Source organism: Anguilla rostrata, chromosome 8 (genome assembly GCF_018555375.3).
Source record: "Anguilla rostrata isolate EN2019 chromosome 8, ASM1855537v3, whole genome shotgun sequence".
In the NCBI taxonomy this organism is placed as follows: Eukaryota; Metazoa; Chordata; class Actinopteri; order Anguilliformes; family Anguillidae; genus Anguilla; species Anguilla rostrata.
This window is the reverse complement of record NC_057940.1, coordinates 52,416,719-52,430,039: the sequence shown is the minus strand read 5'-3', so window position 1 is coordinate 52,430,039 and position 13,321 is coordinate 52,416,719. Positions and strand designations below refer to the sequence as shown.

At 41.1% G+C, this 13,321-nt stretch overlaps 2 protein-coding genes across 20 annotated transcripts in view; one reads left to right on the top strand and one right to left on the bottom strand.

The window, feature by feature from the left end:
* Nucleotides 1-13,321, top strand: part of LOC135262000 (CD209 antigen-like) — a 104,991-nt gene that overhangs the window by 47,316 nt on the left and 44,354 nt on the right. For 10 of the 19 annotated variants that reach the window (XM_064348745.1, XM_064348741.1, XM_064348746.1 and 7 more), the window contains 6 exons: nucleotides 2,185-2,274; nucleotides 2,989-3,060; nucleotides 4,501-4,572; nucleotides 6,208-6,359; nucleotides 6,760-6,872; nucleotides 7,926-8,581. The exons of 1 other annotated variant lie outside the window; for it this stretch is intronic. In XM_064348745.1, coding sequence (XP_064204815.1) covers nucleotides 2,185-2,274; nucleotides 2,989-3,060; nucleotides 4,501-4,572; nucleotides 6,208-6,359; nucleotides 6,760-6,872; nucleotides 7,926-8,121 — 695 coding nt within the window. In that variant the 3' untranslated portion in view covers nucleotides 8,122-8,581. Of the gene's footprint in view, nucleotides 1-2,184; nucleotides 2,275-2,988; nucleotides 3,061-4,500; nucleotides 4,573-6,207; nucleotides 6,360-6,759; nucleotides 6,873-7,925; nucleotides 8,582-13,321 lie in introns of those variants that run through there. 8 more of the 19 variants (XM_064348735.1, XM_064348749.1, XM_064348737.1 and 5 more) reach the window with 7 other exon arrangements.
* LOC135262003 (integrin alpha-L-like) overlaps nucleotides 9,276-13,321 on the bottom strand; it is a 43,431-nt gene continuing 39,385 nt past the window's right edge. The window contains exon 13 of the mRNA XM_064348751.1: nucleotides 9,276-9,737. Coding sequence (XP_064204821.1) covers nucleotides 9,733-9,737 — 5 coding nt within the window. The 3' untranslated portion in view covers nucleotides 9,276-9,732. The remainder of the gene's footprint in view (nucleotides 9,738-13,321) is intronic.

Genomic DNA, 13,321 nt, shown 5'->3' with positions numbered 1-13,321 from the left:
TGTTCTTAAGCGTTTTCTCACTTTGTTACGGCATGGTCTGGACGGGCAATTAGCCAGAGCATGAGTGTGCCTTTGTGACTCACGGCTGTGTCTAGGATTAGTGAAGAATGTACCGTCAAATCTACAAGGCAAGCATTGTAAAACACATGGCAAAATCGTTTGAGCTTTTATTCAACGTGTTTTTCATATCAAGAATTCAATTTTAACTAGTTATAATTCAAATGCTTGATATCAAGAATTCAATTTTAACTAGTTACAATTTAAAATGCTTGATATCAAGAATTCAATTTTAAAAGAAATAATTTGAATTCCTGATGTCAACAATTCCATTTTAACTTGTTAAAATAAGTATTCTTGATATCAATAATTGAATTTCAAATAGTTCTAATGTTAATGAGCTTCATTGACATGTATCAGTACAGGCAGAGTAACATCCTTAAAGGACCAAGCACCAAAATAAGAAAAACACAGAAAACATATTCCACAATGTCCTCTGGAGAGTGGAACAATCTGCAAGAAAGTGTGGAGTTGCTTTATGATTATACCTTTGGCCCATAATTATAACTTTCACATGCCGAGCTAAACAGCCTACATGCTCTCAGGGTTGCATTTACGTCATGCCCTTCTACTCCTGATATTGAGAATTGAATTTTAACTAGTTAAAAATGTTATTCTTGATATCAGCAATTGAATATTAACTAGTTAAAATTTAAATGTCCCATTTTAACTAGTTAAAATTCAATTGCTGATATCAAGAATACTAATTTTAACTAGTTGAATTTCAATTCTTGATATCAAGAATACTAATTTTAATTAGGATGGTACGGTGATGCAGTGGGTAGCACTGTTACCTCACAGCAAGAAGTCCCAGTCTGGGCCTTTCTGTGTGGAGTTCTCCCTGTGTCCACATGGGTTTCCTCTGGTTACTCCAGTTTCCTCCTACAGTCCAAAGACATGCAGGTAGACTAATTGGGGACTCTAAATTGCCCATAGGCATGAGTGTGTGGGTGAATGGTGAGAGTGTCCTGCTATAGATTGCCGGCATGTCCAGGGTGTATTGCTGACTCTCACCCAGTGCACACTAGGATAGGCTCCAGCACCTCCTGTAGCCCTGCCAGTATAGATAATGGATAGATGGATGGATGGATGAATAATTTTAACTAGTTAAAATTCAATTCTTAATATCAAAAAAGAAGAGTTGAATAAAACTTTAAATGGCTTGCCATAAAAACACCTTTTTCCACTTTCCAAATGCACACCATCTACCAGCTACCACTTTTCATCCTCTAATAAACTCCACTGTTCATGATTCTGCCTACCAATGTGTAAAATTTTATCAGAGGATGATTTATCTCAAGACTAAACATTTCTGGCATTACCTGATTGTCCTCAATTTTGAAATGTTTGATATCGTGAAACCTAATAGAATGACTTTTTTTTTATTTCTGCTGAATACTTCTTTATACAGTTTAACTAACATGAGGATTTGATGCAAAATAAATATCATCTTAATTTTGGAAGGATTTAGACTATTGAATCAGATAGAGATAGAGAGACAGACAGACAGACAGACAGACAGACAGACAGACAGACAGACAGACAGACAGACAGACAGATAGATAGATAGATAGATAGATAGATAGATAGATAGATAGATAGATAGATAGATAGATAGATAGATAGATAGATAGATAGATAGATCTGGTGTAATATTCAGATAAAAGTCATGTTTACTGGCTGTAATGCCGAGAGTAAACTTCACTATGGCAGTTGATAATGATATCACACTGAGATTAAGTCATACCTCCGGGTTGTTGTGTACAGAACACACAGACTCCTCTCCTCTTTCTGCAGATGGGAAAGGTGGCGCCCCCTGCAGGTGCAGCCTGGCCCTGCTAGCTGTACTCTGCCTTGCTCTGCTGGGTGGTCTTACTGCTCTGGGGATCCTGTGTGAGTGTCACCAGCTTCTCTCTAGTCACCTTCTTGCCAGAGTAACCCTCCTCTGAGCCACTACTATAATACAACAACAACAACAACAACAACAATAATAATAATAATAATAATTCTCATTACAGATTTAAGTTTCATTTCATGACAACATTAAGTTTTGGAGCCAAACAACGGTAAATATAAATCTTCTAATTCAAATTCCCACCATTTCTTAAATCTGCCTTCCTGCCACAGACGTTCAGAAAAGCAACCGATCGGACGCCCTGGAGGAGGAGAACAGGGAACTCTCCATCTCTCTGTCTTCTGTGGAGCAGAGGCTAGCAGGTCAGTCTGAAGCCGTAGACTTGTGGCTGAATGCATACATGTGAAGAAGCACACATACGCCTAACTTTTAAACGGCCAAACTTAATTTAACAAGAATACTGTACATCTATAAACTTCAGTTCTTAACATACTATTTGAGGGGTAGATCTTGGAGAGGGAAAGGCTCACGGGTCACTTGGGAAAAGCTAATAGAAAAGCACATCGTTCTTTTTCCTTTAGTGGTGCAGAATGTCCTATCCATTGCCTTCCAGACCACATACTAGACCAGTGTTTATATGACCAGTGCTACCCACTGAACCGCCATGCCTCCTATATATATATCAATCCATCAATCCATTATCTATACCCGCTTATCCTGAGCAGGGTTGCTGGGGGTGCTGGAGCTTATCCCAGCATGGATTGGGCGTGTCCGCGTAGGTTTCCTCTGGGTACTCCGGTGTCCTCCCGCAGTCCAAAGACATGCAGGTGAGCTAATTGGAGACTCTAAATTGCTCAAAAGATTGGCAGCCTGTCCAGGGTGTATTCCTGCCTCTCGCCCAATGCATGCTGGGATAGGCTCCAGCACCCCCCGCGACCCTGCTCAGGATAAGCGGGTATAGATAATTGATGGATGCATTGATATATATGTCTAAATATTTGCAATAGATCTACAAAAATACAGACTTACGAAAAATGTGAGTTATGGTGAATAATATTCCTCTTTATATGACTCAGGAACCGAAAGAATGTTGGTGGAACTGCAAGTGAGACACAGAAATGCGTCAGAAACACTCTCTGCTTATCGAGGTAAGAGAACTGATGCTACATTTTAACTTTTTATTTTTTATTTATAAAATAAAAACACAAAGTGTCTTAGTAAGGTGTTTGGAAACCACGAGCTGCCAGAAAAGCTTCAATGCACCGTGGCATAGATACTACAAGTCTCTGGAAGTCTGCTGGGGGGTGGAACATTCTTTGTCAAGATTTCTTAATTTGGTGTTTTGATGGCGGTGGTGGAGAGCGCTGTCTAAGAGGTTGGCCCCAAAATTTCCCACAGGTGTTCATCTGGGTTGAGATCTGGTGACTGCGAAGGCCATAGCATGTGATTTAGATCATTTTAATAATGGTAATGGACTGCATTTATATAGCGCTTTTATCCAAAGCGCTTTACAATTGATGCCTCTCATTCGCCAGAGCAGTTGGGGGTTAGGTGTCTTGCTCAAGGACACTTCGACACGCCCAGGGTGGGGTTTGAACCGGCAACCCTCCGACTGCCAGACACTCGGTCTTACCTCCTGAGCTATGTCAAACCATTCAGTGACCCCTTGTGCCCAGAGTATGGGGGCATTGTCATCCTGGAAGATACCACTCCCGTCAGGATAGAAATGATAGGATAAAGGTGATCAACTCAATAGATGATCAAAAGCTTTGCATTAATTTGCAGTGGCCCTTCTCTCTAAGGGGACAAGTGGATCCAAATCATGCCTCCCACAGCATAACAGAGCCACCAGACCCCCTCACTGTAGGAGTCAAGCATTCAGTGCCACACGTGCACTCACCCACTTATCAAAGACATGGTGAAGGATGACTCATCTGACCACATCACCTTTTTTTTCACATCTCTGTAGACCAGTGCCTGGGGTTTTTGCACCTTCGAACTCGCACAAAACAAAGATGCCAACCACAAAGTTGTCATTAAGGTGTTGTATTGGCTGAAATAGCATCACACGTGCACTTTATCGAGTGCGGCACTGGAGCATTTGTGGTGACTCATTTTGAACAACCCATGCACTGCCTCCAACAGACAGCAGCCTAAATGCCCGTACATGTCTTTGCGTGGGCAGAATGGCAAACTCAGATTTCTTGATAAACTACTTTCAGGTTCATTTGCACCTATGCAAATTTTGACGAAACCCGTGCTACAGTACATATATATGGATTTATTCAGATAGGTATATACCAAAAAGGATAACAGGTGGAGAAGAGATCACAGGTTAGAAGCTTCCATGAATGGGGTGGACCTCCCTGCCACATGGGGGCGCTTGTATGTAGCTTGGCCACCCTATGGACCATGCCCAAGTCCTGGCCTTTTGACCTCTTGGAGAGAGTTGCATTTTGGCCCAAGCTTCAAACATTTGTTCACCGACTTTGCAAACTTGTTATTTTGATAAGACAGTAAAAACATTCACTGTTCTTTGCTAATATGAGTGTGAGGGCGCACGGACTCTCTGTTCTCTCCTGCATCAGACATAAAGAGAAATCTGGAGGACCTGCAAGTCAAGCATACAGATCTGTTGAAAACTATTTCCCATTATAATGGTGTGTTTATATCAGAAATCAGAATCTAAAGGGGTAATTTTTTGTTCCATCATGTGAATTGAGCTCTGATGTGTATGACAAAAAACTATACAAATTATGAGTATTAATTTTATTAAAGTAGCATTAGAAATGTAGCAAATGATTTTACGTTGCTCAGAAGTATGTACTCACAAATGGTCATCATAGCCAACAGCCTTGTTAGTACTTAATTGGGAGAATTGCTGGGAAAAGGTTGTAATGGTGGTGACCATGGTGCGCCAGTAGACATTCTGGTCTGTGTTTCCTCTTGACGAAGTGGAGACTACTTGTGGGCAGGGGGAAGTTTTTACTGGGGAACAGGGGTGCCACCAGGGATTTTGGCTCCATGAAAAGATCTCACATTGGGCCAGAAAATCCTGTACTCAAATATTTTTTGAGGCCCCTTGTTAGTCAAGACCCCATTCATTTGAAGGTGACAATACAACCTAATCGTATACCCTTATGCATTTGGATTTTTGTTTCTTTTGCACTTTTTGGTAGGAAGTCTTGTAGGCTTATAGACAGAATTTGCTTCATGTGTTTGTGGTAACATAGGGGAGAGTCCTACGCTTAGTTTTTTGTTTTATTTTATTTTTGTTAATTACTTTATTTACTTTGTGGAGGTTACACCATAGCCTTTTCATTTCGATATTTTTGAAGAGATACAGTTTTCGTAATAAATGACTTAAACTATGTTTCCTTTCAATATTTCATTCTTTTTGGTTTATTTAAACCCATTTTCACCAGTCTTAATGACATAATCGCACCTGAGATATTTTTGTTTTTTTGAAGAAAACAAACACAAACTAAAGCTATTTTGGTTTTGATTAGACAGAAACAGATGTACATCAGCATCTAAACCATCTGTCATCGCAGCAAGAAGAGGTTACGTAATCTCCATTCAATTTACAGTTTGTATGTCAGCAGATTCCACTACCAGGCCTGGTTTCTGGTATTTTTGCATTTCGAAGAAAACCTCCCATAAAACAGGGAACTGAAACCATTTGACAGTGAGGCCCTGTGTAAGGGAGTGTGTCCACTAAGCTTTTTTTCTGAGTTCCAGAACTTTCTTTTAACTGTTCTCAGCAGGGTCCCAGGGCTAGCCTCTGGATAATGGGCCTCAGCTAGCACCTTTTTTTGTGTGGCCACTCTGAATGCGGAAAAAAAAAGGTTAAAATTTTTTTAAACTATTCAGAAAGGCACTGTGGCCTTTTGAGAACTGAGAAGCTTAGAGGAAATTCCCTGACACAGGAAACAGACGAACACCGCTGTAAACTCGGACACCGCATTTGTGTATCGCAGCAAGCAGAGGTTATCTTTATTTAATGTAGAGAGTATGCATAATGGTATGCCTAAAGTGTGACAGTGTAGTATAATGGCTAAGGAGTTGGTCTTGTAACCTAAAGGTCGCAGGTTTGATTCCCTGGTAGGACCCTGCAGTTGTACCCTTGAGCAAGGTACTTAACCTGCATTGCTCCAGTATATATCCAGCTGTATAACTGATTACAATCTAAGTCGCTCTGGATTAGAGCGTCTGCTAAATGCCTGTATTGTAATGTTAGCAGATGCCACTGTACCGTATTGATCTCTGGCCCCTTGTCTCTATATCACACACAGCTATGGAAGGATGTGCATGCCTCACTGGATGGAGAATACACCAGGGAAAGTGTTACTTCTTCTCCACTGAGAAGATGCACTGGTCTCAAAGTCAGGAGTACTGCACCTCGAAGGGGGCACATCTGGTCATCATAAACAACCAACAGGAACAGGTGAAGGAAAAGAACCCGGCCAATCAGGATCAGGAATGTCACGTGTCATGTGACAGTGGCAGAATCATGTATAGTTAATTGTGTCTTGTGCGTGATACAGTTTGATGGAACAGGGCAAGAAGACAATATTTTGAGACTTTTGTTTAAGCTTCTCTGGTAAAGGTAGATTTTTTAATTTAAAAAATAATCAAAACGCACAAAACAAAAATGTTATATAGTCCTGCTTTGTTTTCAAGGCAAGCGTTGCATGAAGGCAGAACGAGTTGATATCGCATTGCGTCAGAATTCTGTGTGAAAGCCTTGGTGATCAATAAGCTTTGGAGATATTTGTGTCGACCCACTTGGCACTGTTCAGATATTTTTTGAGTTAATCTCTTCCTTCCTCTTTGTCGTTGAGCAGAATTTTGTGTCGTCCAGGATTAGTGAGACGCACTGGATTGGGCTGAGCGACCGGGACACAGAGGGACAGTGGGTCTGGGTGGACGGTACGCCTCTTGACAGAAGCGGAACCCAGTAAGGCCCCTGTGCATAATTCCCCTAACGGAGGGGTCTACAGCCCTGGTCCTGGAGTGCTGCAGGGTCTGCTGGTGTTTGTTTTCACCTTAAAATCAGCAACCAGATCAGCCCTGAGAAACCAGGGCCCAGTTTCACGAAGGAGGATTACTGGGTTAGCTGGAGAACTGCTCTGAGTAAAACCCGGAACCCTCCCAAATCTGGAACATGGACTGAAGTAAAAAGAGCTGTTCCAGGTTTCACTCAGCGCAGTTATCCAGCTAACTCAGGAATCCCGCTTTGTCCAATACCCTACAGGTGAGGTGCGTTACCTGTGTAACCGCTTGCCTTATTTAATCAGCTGGGCACTGGGTAACAACAAAAACCTGCAGATCCTGTAGCTATCCAGGAAGGGTCGCCAACTCCTGCCCCAGCAGAGACTCTTTTTTAAATTTTTCTAAAAAAATTTTTTTAGTACCATTGACAGACAATTTAAATTGACCTATGCATTAACATTCAGTTTATGGGAATTACTGTTAAATACAGTATCAGGATAAAAATAATGTAAAGTACAATAAATAGGTGGGGCATGCTGGAGATTCTAAACCAGAGGGATACACTCTCCCCCCAGGAGAACCAAAGGGTGTGCATGTTATTCAGTTTATTTTCATTTGTGTGCGTGTTTGTGTGTGCGCTTGTGTGTGTGTGTGTGTGTGTCTGTGTGCACGCATGTGTGTGTGTGTGTGCGTCTGTGCACGTATTTGTGTGTGCACGTGTGTGTGTGTGTGTGTGTGTGCATGTGTTTGTGTGTGTGTGTGTGTGTGTGTGTGTGTGTGTGCACGTGTGTGTATGTATGTGTGTGTGTGTGTAGGTGTGAAGTAGTTTATAAATGCTAATTGCAAAAACCATTACCAGCTACCCTGCAGCTCTGTAAGATCAAGAGAGAAGACAAGATAAGCGAAGGGCAGTAGGAGCTGGACTGAAAGGAGGAGTCATGGTTGATGGCTCAGGTCTGTGGGGCTGCAGTTGCCCCTGCTGGGGCAGGTTACCACATATCTCTCTGCCCCCCTGCAGGTACTGGTGGAAAACGGAGCCGGACAACTGGATGGGCGCAGGGGACCCGTCCGGAGAAGACTGCGCAGCTCTGGGGGACAACAACGAACACCCTGATTACTGGTTCGACGGTTCTTGTCGAAACATGAAAAAATTTGTCTGTGAAACTGCCACGAATTTGAACGAATCAGGTCCAGAATATCTTGTTTCGCCCTGAGGTGGCTAATCAGTAGCCATATCCTCTGAAACACTTAGACTTACAAAAAGAATAATATGCTGTCAGTATTTTAAAATTTATATTTATATATGTCCATGAGAACATCGGCAGGCTAACCATTTTTTGTCAGTGCAGTGGTCATATTTCTACAGCTGTGCTCTCCTATTAAAACTAGTGTATGTTTTTAAAAAATGTATGTGCTTGAAATGTATGCATTTTAAGCACATTTAAATTGGTTTTATACTTTCTGAGCTATTTTGCCAGTGTGCCATTTGCATTGTGTGCCTGTGCGTCGCTCTGGATGAGAAAGTCTGTTAAACTCATGTTATGTAATTCTGGATGTTTCCATAAGTGTATCTTGTATCATTTGTATTTCTAGCATTTGTTGTGTCCGAAGATTTTGTGCTGTGGGTACTGTTTGTAATATCCATAGTAATTAAATAATTAATGTACCTGTGGACTCCCTGATGTGTCCTGTGGTATAGTCTTATGTTGGCAGTTATGTATAAATCCTTTTGCTTCTTTATGAAAGTTACTGTATGTTTTTTTTTTTAAATGTCAAATCTGCCCAAAACTGGAGTATGTCCAAATTTCTTTGGTCATGTACAGCTAAAGGTGTAAAATGAGGTCACCTACATGCTGAAGGGACATGACGCCTGTGACGAGTGTCTGGCGCCCTCTAGTGGTGTGTTTTCTATGCCTCTGTTTATTTATTTTTTTTGCCTGTCTTTGTGGTCATATTTACGGAAGAGGATTAGGGCCACATGTGAACATTTTTTTGTGTTATGACTTTAAAGTCGGAATTCTGACCTTAATCTCAGAATTATGGGTACCTGTAAGGAACCAACTTAAGTGAGAGAGTCCCCCTGTGTCATGCAGGAGGGGAACCACACGCTGACCGAAAATGTCGGATTTAAGCGAGTTTTTGCGTGTTCGAGTGGTCCCAGAGGAAGCCATTTCATTAAAAGAAGAGAAAAAGGTGAATAAAAAATAGAAATATGTGTTGGTTTGGTGCCTGGCGTTTGTAAAAACAAAGAAAAGTCTACAGATATGAAGGATGTGAAATGCAGACACGGGTTAGTTAACGTTCGTAGCACGTTTGTTAGCTAACATTAACATTAGCTACTGTTAACTTTTTAAACTAACTATGTTAACCCTAACATTTCAATGTTAAAAGTAACATTTAACCTTTTTACCGTTAAAGAGGCTTTACAAGAGATCTCAACTAAAGCGATGCTCATGAGCTAAAAGCGGTCCCTGCATGAAACATTCTACATAATGCATACAATATATGAAACATACAATTTCATTTTGATGGTAAAAACAGTAAAATGTGTTTAGCCTTAGATAGTTTCATATGGCCTCTTTATCATTGTTATGTGCTAAAATTACAAGTATTTCTTTGTTACTGAAAGAAAGTCTGAAGTACAGTCTTATTAAGTCATCCAAATCCGGCATTGCAGACATTGTTGTGAGCACAAAAACTGATGTAATCTATCTAATCATTTTGAGAGGAGACTTTTGCTGAAATTGAAGAGGGCAATCCGGTCTCTGTAGGAGGGGATGTAATTTGCCAGAGTTGCATCATCCATCAGCACATTGACAGCGCTGTCAATCTGCACAGAAGTAGAAAGAAAATAAAAAAACAAACATTTTTTTATATTATTTTCTATTATTTCTGCACATTGCATAAATAACGTTAAGGTTAAGCCCATTAAGTCAGTACTAGTGTCAGTAGGGCAATACTGATTAAAATCTGCAGGAAAACTTTGTATGCAGGGGTTAGTACAATAATGGAACAAAAAACAAAACTCATGCTTTTTATTTACGTGATTCTGCATAGCTTTTCAATAACTGGATCACCCTCTCCTGGTTAAAAAAAAAAGCCAGGGAGTGTTAAAGCCTCTCACTGTGAGACCTCACACTCAACTCACAGGTTTATGAGTACCTGGATGTTGCCTGTAGAATAGGCGTTCCGCATTTCAGTCATGGCTACTGGACTCCGTATCTTTGTAAACGATTGTGTTTGTAGTAACCGCTGTTTTGAATCCAATTTCAATAGTTAGTTAGCTAGCTAGCTAGCCGGGATAACATGCCGTGAGACCATTCTGACCGGAAACCCAGAATTTTAATATTGGCTAGGACTAGGTGACAAGTGACGGCGAAACTATCATAAAGGTAGCTGGCGTTCAAACCCGGTTTCAGAGGGTCTTGGAGAGACGCTATGTCTACACTGCGAGACCGCAACATTTTAAAAAGCAAGACACAGCTAGGGAGATTAATTTGTCCCGTTATTGGCAAATAATGTACTTCAAACTAAAGAATAGTGTTAGTGTTAAACGCTGTCTAACTTGGTAGATGCGGATATGTCTTTGGCTTGTGTAGCCAGCATAAATACAATTGTGTATCCTGCTGCCACACCAGTATATAGGCGAGTGACTACGAGGTGCAGATATCTTAAGTTCTATGTGTATGCTAGGACCTTACAACTGCTATATGTGCTGTGGTAAGAGTGAAAGGTTTAAAATGAATGCAGTTTATTATTAGTAATAATGACAACATACAATGGTGCAAAATGTGAGTGGTGAAATGGCTATATGCGTAAATGGCTTACACACGCAGGAGACCATGTTGACAAGTCTCCCCAAACCATTGCACTTCTCTTCTTATATACAAAAACGATCAAAGCAAAACACCAAGTCATCAAATAAAGACACAATCATGGCAAAACAGTATAGATCAATGATCCTGCTTGCACTACCTCTGTCAGCATCACGCAGAGGTTAACCTTTGCCAGATGGCTGGGTGCTGGCCCATAGGTATCAAGATATTTAGTCAGCACCCCACCACTAAAGACATCAACTTGTTTCCCATGACATCAGTTTTCCAGCAATACAAACATGATTACATTGTGTTATGGAAAAGTTCACATAATACTGATCCAATCGGACGTTATTCAACTGAGAATTGTCTCTTCATCACACTTTCTGACTCCCCGTCAGCACAGTAAGCAGTCTGTTTTCCCCTGAGGGTCTGATAAGAAGCAGACTTCTTTGAACTGCCGTACAATAGCATAAAACTTGTAATACCTGATTACCTGATTTTACTTACTCTACCCTTGATGTTAAAGTGTTAAATAATGTGGTTGAATTAAGTGCCTGGATAACGTGTCTTATAAACTGTGTATAATGACTTGTTTCCAAAGGCTGACGACTTACGTCATCACCCTCAGAACCAACAGGGGGAATGTAACAATGTTTAACTATACACAGGAACTTTGGGAGCTCTGGCTGTCTGACCATGGGACTGAGTCACGTTCACTATTAACTTTTTTTTTTTATTAACCAAGTTATAATGACATGCCTGTCCCTTTCTTCTTGTGACCCTGCAATAAACTCTCTGCTCGATCAATTAAGCATCAGCTTGGGGCAAGTAACACCCCCCTTTTTGGAGGAACGGGGAGCCCGATTTAACAAGCTTAAACATTAACGCAGTGACCAATGGTCTAGCTATGCATGTTTCATTGACTGCTGCAATACCACAAGCCAAACAAATGTTTGTGTGGCCAAAATAATAGACCAATCACATTACAGAGATCACACGTGGGGTTCCGTCGCGTCAGTGACTTTTGAGCATAAAACTCATCCAAAAACCAAACAACTTTTCTGGTCAGTTAGGCATCGCCTAACCGATCAGACGCATCTCCTTAAGGACGTTGCCGGACTTTGCTGCACTTCCCAACTCACACCTAGCCGGAGACCTTCCTGAGTTGGCCTGCCATTACATTACAGGCATTTAGCAGGCGCTCTTATCCAGAGCGACGTACAACAAGTGCATCAGTTCAAGGTGCAGAGGTGCAGAGAGAACACACTAGAGTGAAGTAAAGATCGTAGTGCCAGAAGTGACCACATAGATCAGGGCTCCAACCCTGTTCAGCAAACAAACAAACAATCCTGCCAAGTAGAAAACTAGCACTGAAATCTGCCTAATCAGAATCAGACAAAACACCGTCCGCAAAATAAACTAAGCTGGTTCATTTCTCATCGACAGCTGTTTGAGTAACACGTATCTACATACTTTTCCTCCATAGCTCCCCTGCAGCCGGGCCCAAGGGGAAGATTTGTGCACATCTGTCATCTTGACTGGAACCCGTCGTGACCACACAGAAGAAGTTTCCCAAGTCTCTGCGCACCTGCCACGGACCCCTGGGACCAGCTGACAAGCTGAACGAGCATCACCCAACTGAATTAAGGACTGGCCTCTAGGGTTGGGCCGATGTAAAAATTTTCAAACCGGTTTGATATTAAGCCAAAGACCGGACCGGTAATACAGAATTTTACCACTAGGAGTCGCACGTGATTCAGCCGCTCCCGAGTGGAACATAATGAGAGCCCATGAATGAGTTCTATTTGCGCTGTTGTTAAGCAAAAACCTCTGGCCGTTAATTCTATGAAGCACAGTAGAGTAGCTGTGTGCACATCCAACCAGTTATTTGGACAGGTGCACGATAAAAGTATCTGAAAATTGACATTACATTATTTAATAAAATTGCATGAAACCATAAGTCTGTCAAATGAATCTCCCTAGCCCTGTCTTGCTTTTTAAATGGCGTGGTCGCGCAGTGTAGAACATCTTTCTAAGACCCTCTGAAATGGGTTTTGAATGCCAGCTAGCTTTTATTCATATGAATAAACCTCACTACAACAATAATGGAATTTGAGGCATGGGGGAAATAAATGCACTAAATGATGTTAACCATCTCTTACACTTGCCAGTGGTTCCAAACCAAAACAAACAAAAGAGAAGGTGACAATTGAGAATACAGATGCGTGAGAAAATGTGTGGCTTTTCTTTATGCTGTGATTTGCCATTGTATTAATCCTGACAAGTGTCAAATGCATAAAGCTAGGTGATGCAAAAATGCTCTCATAAGACACAAGCTTGTTTTGAACAATTAACATAGTGACATTTTAAAATACAATAAAGATCTGTAGGCCAGTCATGCAACACATAGGTAATGAACACTTTAACCTGGCAATTATTTTTTTTAACGATTTTACAGTTTTTTTTTAATGAATGATGATGAATCTGCTGGCGAGTGCTTGTTTAATCAAGTAAATGGTACCACCCCTTATCTTAACACAAGCCTAGATCCACACTACAGAGGTCCACACAACAGAAATTAATAATTCCTAAGTCT